At 42.6% G+C, this 15,931-nt stretch overlaps 1 protein-coding gene across 1 annotated transcript in view; it reads left to right on the forward strand.

Annotated features, from left to right (window-relative positions):
* Positions 1 to 15,931, forward strand: part of SLC15A1 (solute carrier family 15 member 1) — a 44,807-nt gene that overhangs the window by 6,141 nt on the left and 22,735 nt on the right. Inside the window, exons 6-16 of the mRNA XM_063618498.1 lie at positions 142 to 241; positions 460 to 550; positions 2,737 to 2,820; positions 6,069 to 6,151; positions 9,443 to 9,529; positions 10,083 to 10,172; positions 12,113 to 12,157; positions 12,250 to 12,282; positions 12,364 to 12,452; positions 13,260 to 13,341; positions 15,778 to 15,897. Of these exons, the coding sequence (XP_063474568.1) occupies positions 142 to 241; positions 460 to 550; positions 2,737 to 2,820; positions 6,069 to 6,151; positions 9,443 to 9,529; positions 10,083 to 10,172; positions 12,113 to 12,157; positions 12,250 to 12,282; positions 12,364 to 12,452; positions 13,260 to 13,341; positions 15,778 to 15,897 (904 nt within the window). The remainder of the gene's footprint in view (positions 1 to 141; positions 242 to 459; positions 551 to 2,736; positions 2,821 to 6,068; positions 6,152 to 9,442; positions 9,530 to 10,082; positions 10,173 to 12,112; positions 12,158 to 12,249; positions 12,283 to 12,363; positions 12,453 to 13,259; positions 13,342 to 15,777; positions 15,898 to 15,931) is intronic.

Consider the following 15,931-nt stretch of genomic DNA (forward strand, 5'->3'; position numbering starts at 1 on the left):
CCTGTGAGCTGGCTTCTTGCGAGATTGTCTTCTTCTCTGTGTGTGTCACTGTGCCGGGCCCACTGAGGGAAACTGGGGAAAAGAGAAGGCTTCTACTTGGGAGGATCTGCCGTGTTGGCCCTAACACCCTGTCTTTCCCAGGGTGCTGTCCATGATCGGCCTGGCCCTGATAGCTCTCGGGACTGGAGGAATCAAACCCTGCGTGTCTGCATTTGGCGGAGATCAGTTTGAAGAGGGCCAGGTAAGACTAGGGGCCTCCCCAGAGCCCACGTGAATGAACTACACGTCCAGGAGTCAGAGGCCACTGGCACAAAGTCTGTTCTCCATCGGATTCTTTTTAAGTACATTAGAAAGTAAGATACAAACCAAAACTAAGTTAGTAGTAAAGTGAGATCATCAGCTCCCTCTGCTCAGTTGATTGATAGCCAGAGTCATCTTACTTTCTCCTCTTCGTTGCAGGAGAAACAAAGAAACAGATTTTTTTCCATCTTTTACTTGGCCATTAATGCTGGAAGTTTGCTTTCCACGATCATCACTCCCATGCTCAGAGGTAAGAGATACCTGAAAGGAACTTCTGTTGGTCTTTTTTTAGTAAGGCTAAGTCCATGTCTTCTTCGTTTTGTTCTGTTCTTCCCTTCTCCCCTGTTTTCTAGCTGTCAGCTACATGCTGGGATGGACGTTGGAATCTGGAATAAGTGCTTCCTTCCCTGTGAGTTTCACCTCCTTTTCATCTTATTTAAATCCCTTATCCCAGTGACCACTGGAGAGTCTAAGCCATCCTTAGCATGGGCATCCATCTTCCTAAACTGGTATTCATGCAAAGTTGTGCTCATGATAAGAGGTAAGGGGTAAGAGGCAAGAGAGGTGCCTCGCAAGCCAAGCTGGTGGCCATAGCTGCCATTTTAGCCTTCAAGCTTTGCTCCCCAGTGATATTTCTGTGACTTAGGAAGAGTTTACTGGGCAAAATTGTTTTGATTTTTTGTTTGTTTTGTTTTGTTTTTAGAAGGAGTCTTGCTCTGTCGCCCAAGCTGGAGTGCAGTGGTGCGATCTTGGCTCACTGCCACCTCTGCCTCCCGGGTTCAAGCAACTCTCCTGCCTCAGCCTCCTGAGTAGCTGGGACTACAGGTGCCCACCACCATGCCCAGTTAATTTTTTTGTATTTTTAGTAGAGACGGGATTTCACCGTGTTAGCCAGGATGGTCTCAATCTCCTGACCTCATGATCTCCCTGCGTTGGCCTCCCAAAGTGCTGGGATTACAGGTGTGAGCCACCACGCCCAGCCAAGGCAAAGTTTTTTTCTTTGCTTTCCTATCATCTCAAGTATTTCCAAAAGAACTGCTCAGATAAAGAGAATGGGGCAGTGTCAGTAACTATCAGAGGTTTGTGCTTGCTAATGCTCCATTGAGAGTTTGTGAATTTCCCACGTGGAAGGGAATATGTGGTGTTACTGGTGACAAACTAACAAGACCATCCTGCCCACATTTGAATCAGATTAGATTATGAAATAAAGATTTCAGGGGGATTTATGTATTCCTGCACAGCATAGTGGTTTGAAGATGACAGACAATTAAACCCCATTCTAACTTGTTTTATTTTTTGTTTTTTTCCAACTTGTTTTGTATAAAAATGTAACAGCTTTTATTCCTGCATCCTGTTCGCTCACCTCTCCCACCTCTAGGTTCTACTAGAGGGTGCATGTTTAAATTATAGAATCTGTTAAAGGATAATTTGTTAAAAGGAAATTCATGACTCTCATACAAATATAAAGTGAACATGTGACAAAAATTTTATGTAACTTGTTAATTAGTTGATAACAAATCAGTTCAAATAAAGGTTTGACTAACAAATTTCTATTCTTTATAGGGGGAAAATTATTTTTTGCCAGGAACAGGAAACATTTGCATGACTGTCACTTCTGCTAGTTAACTTCTTTCTCTCCCAAATTGTGAGATAGCTGAACCAAAGCAAAACCCTGATAGCATCAGATCATGCCTGGAGGCTCCAGCATTCCATGGAGAGGGTTTCCAGGAATCCCTATGACTTCTAACAAAGGCTTACTTTTTTTATAATTTTTATTTATTATATATATATATATATATGTATATATATCCTGGGATTTCAAAGCTAAAATAGCTGTTGGTCAGAGGTTGCCAAACTGTGGCCCATGGGCCAAATCCAGAAATCTGGGCAAGAGCATTCATTGATGTATTGCCTACAGTTGATTTCCCCTGCAAAGGTGGGGTTGAGTAGTTGACAGAGACCAATGGTTCACAAAGCCTGAAATATTTACTGTTGGGCCCTTCACAGAAAAGTGTGCCAACCCCTGCCCTGGGTCTTCGAATTGCTGCCTGATTGGCATGAATTTAGGAACATACAATATTGACTTACCAGTCTACTTTTGATTTACTGAGTCCCATATAATCAAGTTAGTGTATCCAGGTCATCTTTAGCTCCCCCGCAAAGAAAACCCACAGAACCAAGAGGGGGCCACTGATTTTGGCCAAGCCGGGATCACCCATCTATTTAGGGGCTGAGATTAGAACTGGTTTCCATCTCCTGCTCCTCCTGCTACACTGCTGCTTTGCTTAGCTGGCAATTATGTCAGTGAGGCAAATGGATATGTCTAGAACAGTATGTGAAAGCAATATGTAATTATCAGTGAGAGATCTTTACAAACGGGAACTATATCCTCATTACCAATGCCATAATAATTTTAATCTTGTCATTTCTCCCTAGTTCAACAATGTGGAATTCACAGTAAACAAGCTTGTTACCCACTGGCCTTTGGGGTTCCTGCTGCTCTCATGGCTGTATCCCTGAGTAAGTGGAAATCGGTTGAATTAACAGAAGCCTAGGACCAGGTCAGGCCCTACATGAATGATTGTGACTAATTTTTTTAAAGTGCATGTAACAAGTGGCAACAAAAAGTAGTGAGAAGAATTGGCATCAGATGTTAAACACGCTCTAAGTATTCAAAGAAAGTAGGATTGGCCATCAGTTCTGAGGGAATAGGATGAAAAAAAGGATTACAAGAAAAGGAACCAACTGAGTTGGTCATTGAAAGGTGTAATTTAGGCAGATTAAGATGAAGGTGAGAGAGGCCCAGCATGGTCACTCGTGCCCGTAATCCCAGCACTTTGGGAGGCCAAGGCAGGGGGATCCCTTGAGTTCAAGACCAGCCTGGAGTTCAAGACCAGCCTAGGCAACAGAGAGAGACCCTACCTCTAAAACAAACAAAAAAAGACAGAGTCTTGCTCTTGTCACCCAGGCTGGAGTGCAATGGTGTGATTTCAGCTCACTGCAACCTCCGCCTCCTGGGTTCAAGCAATTCTCCTGCCTCAGCCTCCAAAGTAGTTGAGATTACAGGCACCCGCCACCATGCGCAGCTAATTTTTGTATTTTTAGTAGCAACAGGGTTTCACCATGCTGGCCAGGCTGGTCTCGAACACCTGACCTCAGGTGGTCCACCCACCTCAGCCTCCCAAAGTGCTGGGATTACAGGCATGAGACACCATGCCTGGCTGGTTTTTTTGTTATTGTTTTTGTTTGTTTTGTTTATTTGTTTTTTTAATTAGCTGGGTGCTATGCCTTACACCTGTAGTCCCAGCTACTCTGGAAGCTTAAGTGGGAGGATTGCTTGAGCCTGGGAGGTCGAGGCTGCAGTGAACCATGATTGCACCACAACACTGCAACCTGGATGATAGAGCAAGACCCTGTCTCAAAAAAAAAAAAAAAGATGAAGGTGATAGAATCTGCTGGATTAGCTGAACCCAAGGCTAAAAACTTTTGTTCTTGTCAACATGTACTTATCTATAACTTGCTCGAAGAAATGGCAACCTGGTTCAGTTGCCATTGAAACATCCAGTGAACGTCTACATTTCCATAATCGAATACGTTGGTGCAAAAGTAATTGCAGCTCTTGCCATTAAAAGTAATGGCAAAAACCGCAGTAACTTTTGCACCAAACTAGTATCACCCCTCCCCCATATGTTTCTACTAGAATTCTTTCCCACTGGATAGAACATATACGTCTATTCGAGTCATTCATTGGCACATTAGTTCTTGGCACTGGCTTTTAGGAAAGGTGGCGTTTTCTACATGGGATGGTTGGATGTGAAATGTGGCCAAGAACGGTGCAAAAAGAAAACAGCCCAGTGGCCACCTCAACTCTTCAGAGCCCCTTCTCCCACTCAGATGAGGTTGTCATCAGCTTTGCTCAGCTGACAATCACGTCTCTTTCTCCAATTTTTGTTTTCAGATCTTAGTAGTGCATGGAATAGGACCATTTTAAATCTCTTTTGCTCACAGTGTAGCAATTTAGCTTTCCCCTTTCATTTAGGTGAGAGCTCAATATTCTCTTTTTAATGTCTCTTTTCTTCCGTGGTTCTTCCCATACTGCCACCGTGCCCTAGCAGGCTCATTGATACCTCTTCCTCTCTCATTCTTGGCAGGAGACAGAGAGCATTTCAAAAAGTCTTGCTTTACACCAGACACTGTATTAAGCACATTAGGTACATTCTTATTTCATCTGTACAAGTCATTCCTCTATCAAAGATTATGCTCTTTCTTCTGGAGGAATTGAGAACAGGCCAAATCCGATGTGTCAACACCACCTCTAGAAATTCCTATGCTTGAATTAGGTATCAGTTGATCAGAAGCTTAAAGATTAAATATTAGTGGTAAAAGAAAGCATAGACTCAATCTCTTGGACATCTTTACCATCCGTGTCTGCATTCAGAAAGGTTGACATTGGGCAAGAATATTAGTAAACATCTCTTTCATCAGCTATAAAGAACATCTATAGTATAGGCACATACTTGGAGCTAGCACCTGTCAAAAATCTCAAACCCTCTTAATTGAGAAAAATAAGTAGAATTCAAGCTATCTATCCGTGTTTTTAAATTATTGAACTGTGGTATTGGATAATCAGAAATCCTAGTATATGGACTATGTTTTCAGAGACTCTTGCAACATGCTTTAAATTTTTAAAAATTTTTTAATAAGATGATAGAGATAGGATCTCACTATGTTGCCCAGGCTGCTCTTGAACTGCTGGTCTCAAGTGCTCCTCCTGCCTTGGCCTCCCAAAATGCTGGGATTACAGACATAAGCCGCCACACTCAGCCCCAGAATGGTTTTTTTCTAAGTTATTTTCACAATATGACTTGCCAAAAAGGTCCGTGGAAGAATGACCTCATTGAAAAAGTGCTTCTAACTTTTGTAAAACTGCAGCTGCAGATGCAATTAATTTTAACTGCTTCTGTACAGTGACCACAGAAAAAATTTCTGCCACATATGATTAAGATTAATTCTTTTTTCCTGAATATTAAAAAGAGAAAGAAAAAGGTTTCTCTTCCCACTGCATTCAGAAGATTACAGCTCCATTTATTTTTATTTTTATTATTTTGATATGGAGTTTCACTCTGTCACCCAGACTGGCGTGCAGTGACACGATCTCATTTCACTGCAACATCCACCTCCTGGATTCAAGCAATTCTTCTGCCTTAGCCTCCCAAGTAGCTGGGATTACAGGTGCCCATCACCACACCCAGCTAATTTTTGTATTTTTAGTAGAGACAGGTTTTCACCATGTTGGTCAGGCTGCTCTCAAACTCCTGACCTCAAGTGATCCACCCATCTCAGCCTCTCAAAGTACTGGGATTGCAGGCTTGAGCCACCGCGCCTGGCCCCATTTATTGTCTTAGTAGAATAGTACATTAATGTGTTATATGAAAGTACTGATTCCTTTTGTCTCCCTTTAAGTAGAGATAGAACTTGTGCTTAAATAGCTGTGTGAGTGTACGTGAGCTACCTTAAGTTATGGGAAGTAGATGATATTAGGCTTAAAGTTTGCGTATTAGAACACAAACATAATGTTACTCAGAGGTTTTTGTGGATTGCGAGAGTTAAAAGCACTTTCTAAACTGTGAGGTTGGAAGGTAAACCCATTCCATAAGTAATCCCATTATCCCAAAACAAAGTTATAACTCAAATAAAGGCGCATCTCTCTAGGCCACAGGTCGCTCGGGCACATGCTTTGCTGACATGTCTTCTTCTGCCCTATCTAGTTGTGTTTGTCCTTGGCAGTGGGATGTACAAGAAGTTCAAGCCACAGGGCAACATCATGGGTAAAGTGGCCAAGTGCATCGGTGTAAGTATCTCAGCTGCTCTTTCTCAAGGCCATTTAACCACCTCAGAACCTTCTACTTCCTTTAAATTAAAATTTAAGCTTTGACTTTCCTTTAAGTATATTTTTAGTGTTCTTAACTATTTCAATAAATTGCAGTTTCTTCTAAATGGAAAAAGACACAAACAGAACGTAATAAGGGAGGAATGGAAATGGCTCTTGAGCTTATAAAATAAGATCATTGGTCAAAGAAAAGCAAATCAAAGTGACTCCTTATCTGTCAAAATGGCAGAACAGTGCTTGAGGTTTGTCAGGGAGCAGTGAATCAAAAATGGGGAGGCTCAATTTGGCGGTGTGTAACAAGAGTCTCAGGTGTTCAGATGCTTCCGTCAGTCATGCTGCTTTCAAGAATTAAGAGTAAGAAAATAGGCTAGGCACTGTGGCTCACGCCCATAGTCCTAACACTTTGGGAGGCCGAGGCGGGCGGATCACTTGAGATCAGGAGTTCGAGGCCAGCCTGGCCAACATGGCGAAACCTGTCTCTACTAAAAATACAAAAATTAGCTAGGCATAGTGGTGGGTGCCTGTAATCCCAGCTACTCGGGAGGCTGAGGCAGGAGAATTGCTTGAACCTGGGAGGCAGACGTTGCAGTGAGCTGAGATTGCGCCATTGCACTCCAGCCTGGGCGACAGAGGGAGACTCCACCTCAAAACAAAACAAAACTAGAGTAAGAAAAAAATTTTTAAAGTGAACACAGACTCACATACAAAGATTATCATTGTAATATTTATAATAGCAAAAACGTAAGCCCACAAATTGCTGCAAATAGGAAGATGGTGCTGAACTTACAGTTCATCTCTGGCATAGCATGCAGTCAGGAGCAGTCTTGTTTTTAAAGAATATTTGGTGATAGGAATGTGCAGAATATGGTTTCTTCCATAAGCACCTCCATAGTATATGCATATATACATACATTTGTGGGTGGGAAATAAATGTTGACAGTAGGAATCCTTAGATAATGGAATCAAATAATTTTTTTCTTATACAATACCCACTTTTTTAGTGAACATACTGTATATGTTGTATAACTGGAGGTAAATGTATCATTTATTAAAAAAAAAACCACATGTGTGAATCTTTTGGATGAAAAGGCAGCCTTAAGATAATTTTAGATCGCTTACTTTATATTACCTGGCCTTATTGCATTAGATTATTGTATTATATTTCATTTCTTTTTTTTTTTTTTTTGAGATGGAGTCTTGCTCTGTTGCCCAGGCTGGAGTGCAGTGGTGCACTCTCAGCTCACTGCAACCTCTGACTCCCGGTTCAAGCAATTCTCCTGCCTCGGCCTACCAAGTAGCTGGGACTACAGGCACACACCACCACACCTGGCTAAGTTTTCTATTTCTGTAGAGACAGGGTTTGCCATGTTGGCCAGGCTGGCCTCAAACCCCTGACCTCAGGTGATCCGCCCGCCTCAGCCTCCCAAAGTGCTGGGATTATTGTATTATATTTCAATTGTATTGTACTATTAGATTGTTGTATTGTGTTGTATTTCACTTTTTGAAATAAATGTGCCCTCTCCCTGTCAAAAAAATCCCTTCAAGGGCAGCTATACTCTTTTCTTCTAACATTAAACCTGTTCCCACCTAAAAGCTTTTTCCAAGCAAAGAGAGGACCTTACCAATTACCCATCCAAGTCCTTCCCTAACAAGTCATTGACAACTTAGTTCAAACCCAGAAGAACAACTTCAAGCTATTTAGAGTCATGAGAACTGTATTGCGAAGTATCCTAAAGTCAGCCTGTAGCTTTGACTTACTGCTTTTCTTTTCTTTTTTTTTTCTTTTTGAGACAGAGTCTCACTCTGACACCCAGGCTGGAGTGTAGTAGCATGATCTCGGCTCACTGCAACCTGCATTTCCCAGATTCAAGCAATTCTCCTGCCTCAGCCTCAGCCTCCCAAATAGCAGAGACTAGAGACGTACACTACCACGCCCAGCTAATTTTTGTATTTTTAGTAGAGATGGGGTTTTGCTATGTTGGCTAGGATGGTCTTAAACTGGTCTCAAGTGATCCGCCCACCTCAGCCTCCTGAAGTGCTGGGATTACAGGTGTGAGCCACCGCGCCTGGCCAACTTATGCCTTTCGATCACACTCATGACTCCAGCCTCCACTAGCCTCACCTCTTGCTGTGTCATTGCAAATGCACTTTGCTCTTCCCAAAGGCCTTTTTCCTAAACAACACTAACAAGGAATCTTAGTGGCCCCTAATTTTATGATGGGTGGGCCATCGTATTTTTCTGACCTGTGTTATTATATCTTAAAATGTTTCCCTATAGCCTTAATTTTTTTAATAAATGTATTTCTCTGTAGTGTGTTCTTACTCTTAAAAACTAATACTCAGTTCAGTTATTGGAAGGCTTTTAAGTATGTTTGAAACAACTTAGTGTGTAAATCTGGTTTTTCAAACACAAACTTTATAAAACCTAAATACAGATCAAGTATTTCTAACAAAAATCTAGCATCCAAATTGAGATATGCTGGCCGGGCATGGTGGCTCTTGCCACCCCAGCACTTTGGGAGGCTGAGGCGAGTGGATCACCTGAGCTCAGGGGTTTGAGACCAGCCTGGACAAAATGGCAAAACCCTGTCTCCATTAAAAAAAAAAAAAAAAAAAAATCAAAAAATTAGCCAGGCGTGGTGGTACATACCCATGGTCCCAGCTACTTGGGAGGCCGAGCTGAGAAGATCACTTGAGCCTGGGAGGTCAAGGCTCAGTGAGCCAAGACAGTGCCACTATATTCCAGCCTAGGCGACAGAGCAAGACCTTGTCTCAAAAACAAACAAACTGAGATTATGTCATAAGTGTAAAATATTCTCTGGATTTTGAAGACAATATGAAAGAATAAGGTAAAAATTCTTATTAATTTTTAAATATTGATTACCTATTAAAATCATAGTGGGGTTTATCATGTTATGTAAATATATAATGAATTTCACCTGTTTCACTTTTTAAGCTGGCTACTAGAAAACTTAAATTGCAAACACGTGTTGTATTTCTATTGGGCGTGCTTCTCTAGAGGATCTAGAAAGTAAAGTAGACGCAGCTTAATTCTGTTCACCCCAACTCAAATGCTCTTAGTTGGAAAGAGACTATTAATAGAAATAAGTGCTCGTATACTAGTAGATACAATGGTATATTTTGCTTTCCTCACAAGTATATTTTTCTACTAAAGGTAGTTTAATTGAAATGTGCTTCCCTGATAAAGTTGTTGGTCCTATTTGGAAATTTGATTTTTCTTCCTTCCTTCAGTTTGCCATCAAGAATAGATTTAGGCACCGGAGTAAGGCATTTCCCAAGAGGGAGCACTGGCTGGACTGGGCTAAAGAGAAATACGATGTAAGTAACTGTCATTGCCACAATGACCCTGAATCCCCCAGGAAGTGAACACCCAAAATCTCAATTCGGATTAAGGTTACATGGACAAAATGATCAGTGATACCTTCTGAACCTTTATAGCATATTAAATAAAACTATTCATGTGTGCATGTTTTTAATTGAAAGAACTTGATAAATAGACCTGGAAAGAATACTACCTTTTCATAGTTTTTCATTTGGTATAATCTGGCATTAATTATATGTAATTGGGATCACATAATCTTAGTTTGAATACAGGAGAGTCAAGCAGTGGTGACTGCGGTGGTGGGATTTACATTTAGTAAGTTCACATAATTTACCTCCTAAATAGATGTTTTCACTCATATTTTAAATAGTTTAGACATTTTCGATTTTCTAAAGAAAACTGTGGCAGTATGTTTTGGATTAATCACCTCCCAGCTTGTCTCTAGATGCAAATATCTGTGTCTCCACTGAAATCAGCAGCACCTGTAAGCCGTGAGTGGCACAGGACACAGGGTGTGGCTGATTTGTCCCTTCCCCACTCCAACTACAGGAGCGGCTTATCTCCCAAATTAAGATGGTTACGAGGGTGATGTTCCTGTATATTCCACTCCCAATGTTCTGGGCCTTGTTTGACCAGCAGGTAATGTGAAACTCTGCTTCCGCTCCTCTTCACTGAGCAAGCGCACATCCCACACTGCCAGGTACCAAGGCTCACTTTATATTTCACACCTAAAAAGTACTCTTCCAGTTTCTCATTTATATTTCACCTGTTTAATTGTTAGATCACATTGAGTTTATTGTAAAAAAACAAAACAAAACAGAAACAAAAGCAATTCTAGGTGGTTCTATCCACATTTCTGTTGCTAAACAATGAAGACAATTGGATGAGGTCAAGTCAAGTAGCGTTGGGAAAGATTTCATCCAGGACTCTTCCAATCAAAGCTGAGAGTCAAGAGTTTGTTTTCCTACTAATACAGCATGGTAACAAGATACACTGCCTTTTATGGAGTCCATACGTAAATGGAGAAGGACTTGATCTCTTCCACTGTAAGATGGAATGCTTGGGCTAGAAGTACCATCCTGGGGTGGAGAATGACTCCTCTCCGAGCAGGGACCTAGAACCCGGCAGGTGACCTGTTGTCTCTTTCTACCACAGCCCTAAGACACATACCCAGGAATTTTTCACAATCATGTTAGACAACTCAGTGCATGGGGCTCAGTAACCAAAGTAATCGGATAGTGTTTCTTTTTTAAAGATCAATCCTGGTTTAAGAACAAAAAAATAGATATTGTTTCTCTTAGAAACTGGAGTTAAAAAAAACTTATGAACACATGTGGTTTGAGCAGGGAGGATGATGATAGGGATAAAGCATTGCTTGGGAGAAATGTGAGTGTACACATTCATCTCCTCATTTGAAAGTAGGAGTTTGAGATGTGTCAGACGGACCCGGGAGGCCGAGCTGCATGCGGACAGGAGCTGGTCCCTGGAATGAGGCTTGCTCTGGAAACACACTCCTCACCTGGTAGCTGTGAGACTTGAGTGGCTGTAATAACTCTTAACACTTCCCAAAGCGTGCTAATCACCCTCCTCAAGGCTGTGAGGGTCCAGTGTGAGAACATCCATAAGGTACTCAGTGACTGGCCTGTATGAAGAACTCAAACGGGGGTAGATTTCTTTTTTTTTTTTTTTCAGACAGAGTCTCACTCTGTCACCCAAGCTGGAGTACAGTGGCACGATCTTGGCTCACTGCAACCTCCACTTCCCAAGTTCAAGCGTTTCTCCTGCCTCTGCCTCCCGAGCAGCTGAGATTACAGGCACCTGCCACCACACCTGGCTAATTTTTAGTAGAGATGGGGTTTTGCTGTGTTGACCGGGCTGGTCTCGAACTCCTAACCTCAGGTGATCCACACACCTCGGCCTCCCAAAGCGCTGGGATTATAGGTATGAGCCACTGCACCTGGCCAATTTCCTGACTTTCTATGATGTCTTTCTAGTGGAGTTGATGGATTCATACGGAAGCATTTACATGTTTAGTCTTCCATGGACATAATCATATTTACCTGTCCTGGGTCCTCTTTCACTGTGAAATAGGTTGACTGTAAAGGGGCTGCCCAGGTGTAAATCCACCAGTCTCTTGATGGAGATCTAGTTGGGGTCAGCCTAGACTGTCAAAATGGCTGTTAACAATAATATTTTTGAATCATGGATGGCAGTGAATATGGACCATCTGCAATGTACACAGCTGCTTTCACCTTGCAGACGACGCCATGCTTTCCAACGAGCCTCAGAAATGCATTTTTGTATTTCCTAGGGATAGCTTCATCTCAGGGTAGTGCTTTGTGCAGCTTCAGGAGGGGTTAGAGCACTCCATATTGTGTTCACTCGTACACAGAAATGCAACCTGTTTCTTTTGACCTAGTGTTATAATACAGCTGGGAGATTAACTTGATGTTTAAAACAACTTCAAATCCCATAACATGTCAGACCTCATTCCTGATTTGGAAAAGACTCACTATTGACTTGTAAAATTTTAAAAACCCACATCCCCAAATAATACAGCAAATTTATTCCTTTTTAAGGGCTCCAGGTGGACACTGCAGGCAACAACTATGTCCGGGAAAATCGTAAGTTTGACTCCTTTGTGTTGGTTTCTTTGTCCCCTTTCTTCTTCCCTTTCATGACATTTCTCAATGAGGTTGTTTTCCTCTCTTTTTAGGGAGCTCTTGAAATTCAGCCTGATCAGATGCAGGTAGAAGACATGTAAGTTGCTTTCAGGGATCAGAGTCGTCTTTGAGACAAGCTTACCATTTCTCCTCCACTTCCTCTGCAGACCGTGAATGCCATCCTGATTGTGATCATGGTCCCGATCTTCGATGCTGTGCTCTACCCTCTCATTGCAAAATGTGGCTTCAATTTCACGTAGGTGATGGGTGGGTTGGGTTGGTTGAAGCTCCCTTGGTCCCAGGGCTTTGCAGATGGGCTGCGCTCAGCCTGCAGCCCTTCCTGCAACCCCGCCTAGAGGGTAGGGTTTTGAAGAATGAAGAAAACAAGTGTTCGTGTGCTGATGTTTCTGAAAATGTTCTTTAAAATAAAAATGCTGTGAGTGACAGCCTGAAAAGGCCTTTAATCAAGGCTCTCTTCTCTACGCAGATGATAGGAATGGTCATTGTAATCTGGAGGATCACCTGAACTATAGTTTCTAGAAATTAATGTAAATATACAGGCCAGACACAGTGGCTCACGCCTGTAATTCCAGCACTTTGGGAGGCCAAGGCAGGCAGACCGTTTGAGGTCAGGAGTTCGAGACCAGCCTGGCCAACATGGCAAATCCCCATCTCTACTAAAAATACAAAAAATTAGCTGGGTGTGGTGGCACTCACCTGTAATCCCAGCTACTCTGGAGGCTGAGGCATGAGAATTGCTTGAACCTGGGAGGCAGAGGTTGCAGTGAGCTGAGATTGTGACACTGCACTCCAGCTGGGGTGACAGAAAGAGACTCTGTCTCAAAAAAAAAAAAAAAAAAAAAGTAAATAAGCAAACAAGAAGCTATATTCCACTTATCCTCCTTGAATCCTCATGAATCCATGACCAAGAGGGGGAGAGGTGCTTTCAAGCCCATGTTTTTGGAGGGAATTTAGTTTTGTTGGGGGGATGATGGGGGTGGGGGTTTAGCTTAGCTCATCTATGTGAGACTGGTTGAGAGTCACTCTTCTCTTGTCCCATCAGCTCCTTGAAGAAGATGACAGTTGGCATGTTCCTGGCCTCCATGGCCTTTGTGGTGGCTGCCATCGTGCAGGTGGAAATCGATGTGAGTTGTCCCCTGGTTCTCCCATGTCCTTTCCTGGTGGATGTAGGTAGAGCGTTCAGAATCTTCTTTCTTCAGGATGAAGGGGATTAGGGGAGGCCAAAGTCTTTCTCTGTAAACTGAGCCCTGGAGCTGTGGGCAGTGGGAGGCACCATGGGTGTGAGGGTAGAGTGGGTGGGCTTCAGTAGGGGAAAAAGGCTTACATAAGTAGCTTGCATTTATAATACAGTTTTTATAATGGACAAGAAGTTCACAGAACGTGTTCCTTCACAATCTGAACTCCCAGGGGATCTGGTTAAAAGAAGTTCATCACTTACAAACAAGCATCACTTCAAATGTGTGTAAATGGTCTTTTTGGTGTGAGAATGTATTTTGAATTCTAGTGTTTCTAAAAAGGATTGGTTTCTAAGTTAATCCACACATCTGTTGGTCTCGCAGTGGGCTAAACTAGACTCCTAATGCTGGTAGTCTGAGATAAGCTCCTAGAAACAGGGCTATGTGGTGGGTAAGAGTCTCTTCCCACTCCCCACCATCCCCCACCACTTCCTCCCTCTATTTGTCTCTCTCTCTCTCTGTCTTTCTCTCGTTTCTTCCCTCCCCCCTCTCTCTCTTTTAATATCTTTGTTTGTTTATATTTTTAAGTGAAAGCAAGTTTATTAAGAAAGTAGAGGAATAAAGACTGGCTACTCCATAGGCAGAGCAGCTCTTTTAATATCTTTAAATTAAAAAAAAAACTAATTGTGGTAAAAATATATATATAACATAACATTTACCATATTCTTTTTTTAAAAATTTTTTAAAACAGGGTTTCACTCTGTCACCTAGGCTGCTGGAGTGCAGTGGTGCAATCATGCTCACTGCAGCCACAACCTCCTGGGCTCAAGCAATCCTCCCACCTCAGCCTCCTGAGTAGCTAGGACTGTAGGCATGCACCACCACAGTCGACTAATTTATTAAAATTTTTTGTAGAGCCGGGGTTCCCCTATGTTGCTCAGGCTGGTAATCAATCCTCCCACCTCAGCTTCCCAAAGTCCTGGGATTACAGGCATGAGCCCCCATGCCCAGTCATGTATTAACCGTTTTAAGGTGTACAGTTCAGTAGCGTTAAGTACCTTTCCATTGTTGTGCAGTCAACCTCCAGAACTCTTCATCTTAAAAAACTGAACTTCTGTACCCATTAAACAACTCCCATTTCCCATTTCCCTAGCCCCATCAACCCCCATTCTACTTTCCGACTGTATGAATCTGACTACTCTAGCACCTCCTATGAGTGGCATTATATGGTATTTGTCCTTTTGTGACTGGCTAATTTCACTGAGCATATTGTCTTCAAGGTTCCTCCTGTTGCAGACTGTGTCAGAATTTCCTTCCTTTGTAAACTGAATACTAATCCCATTGTGTGTATACACCACATTGTTCATCCATTCACCCTCCACAGGCACTTGGGTTACCTGCACCTTTTGGCTATTGCAAACAGTGCCGCCATGAACATGGCGGTACTCATGCTCCTCTTGGACATAGCTAGCTTTGTGGAAGATGAATTGTGGGCTAAGGTGGACACAGATTGCTTCAGTGACACTGGGTTTTAAAAGAGGGCATTGTAGAAAAAAGACAAAAACTCTGAACAAAGGTATGGAGGCAGGAGAGCATCAGGCATTTGTGAGATGTGTACACTGCTGCGTCTAGGGCTGGGGACTGGGCTTCCAGACTTACAGGAGAACACTGGAGTCGGGTGACGGTAGATCTCAGGTGTCATGACAAGAGGGATATTTGTTTAGGTTATAGTGACTCGGAGCCCTCAGATATTTGGCTTCATATCTTGGCAGCCTGTGGCCTGGAAGTGGCTAGATAAGACTAACAGCAGCGTCTTTCTGACTCGTTCATGTGTTAGTCCATTCTCAACGCTGCTGATAAAGACATACCCAAGACTGGGTAATTTACAAAGAAAAAGAGGTTTAATGGACTCAGTTCCACATGGCTGGGGAAGCTTCACAATCATGGCAGAAGGTGAAAGGCACATCTTGCATGGCTGCAGGCAAAAAGAGAGTGAGAACCAAGCGAAAGGGGTTTTCCCTTATAAAACCATCAGATCTCGTGAGTCTTACTCACTACCACAAGAACAGTACGGGGTAAACCACCCCCATGATTCAGTTATCTCCACTGATTCCCTCCCGCAACACCCGGGAATGATGGGATCTACAACTGGAGATGAGATTTGGGTGGGGACACAGCCAAACCATATCACTTCAATATTCCCTGCAAAAGTCATTTCTGTGGGTGCCACAAGGTCTGTGATTGGCCGCTTACTGGGAGACACCTGGCATGTCTCAGCCAGCACAGCTTTTCACAGCTGGGAGAAAGTGCCCCCTTGTCAGGGTTAAGATGACTTTCCATGTTGTATTGAAGACCCCACTGCCAATTTTCTTTTATTTTGCTCAGAAAACTCTTCCAGTCTTCCCCAAAGGAAACGAAGTCCAAATTAAAGTTTTGAATATAGGAAACAATACCATGAATATATCTCTTCCTGGAGAGATGGTGACACTTGACCCAATGTCTCAAGTAAGTAGAAGGAAATGCTGCCTTCTTTTTCATC

This window comes from Symphalangus syndactylus, chromosome 15 (assembly GCF_028878055.3).
Source record: "Symphalangus syndactylus isolate Jambi chromosome 15, NHGRI_mSymSyn1-v2.1_pri, whole genome shotgun sequence".
Taxonomy (NCBI): domain Eukaryota; kingdom Metazoa; phylum Chordata; class Mammalia; order Primates; family Hylobatidae; genus Symphalangus; species Symphalangus syndactylus.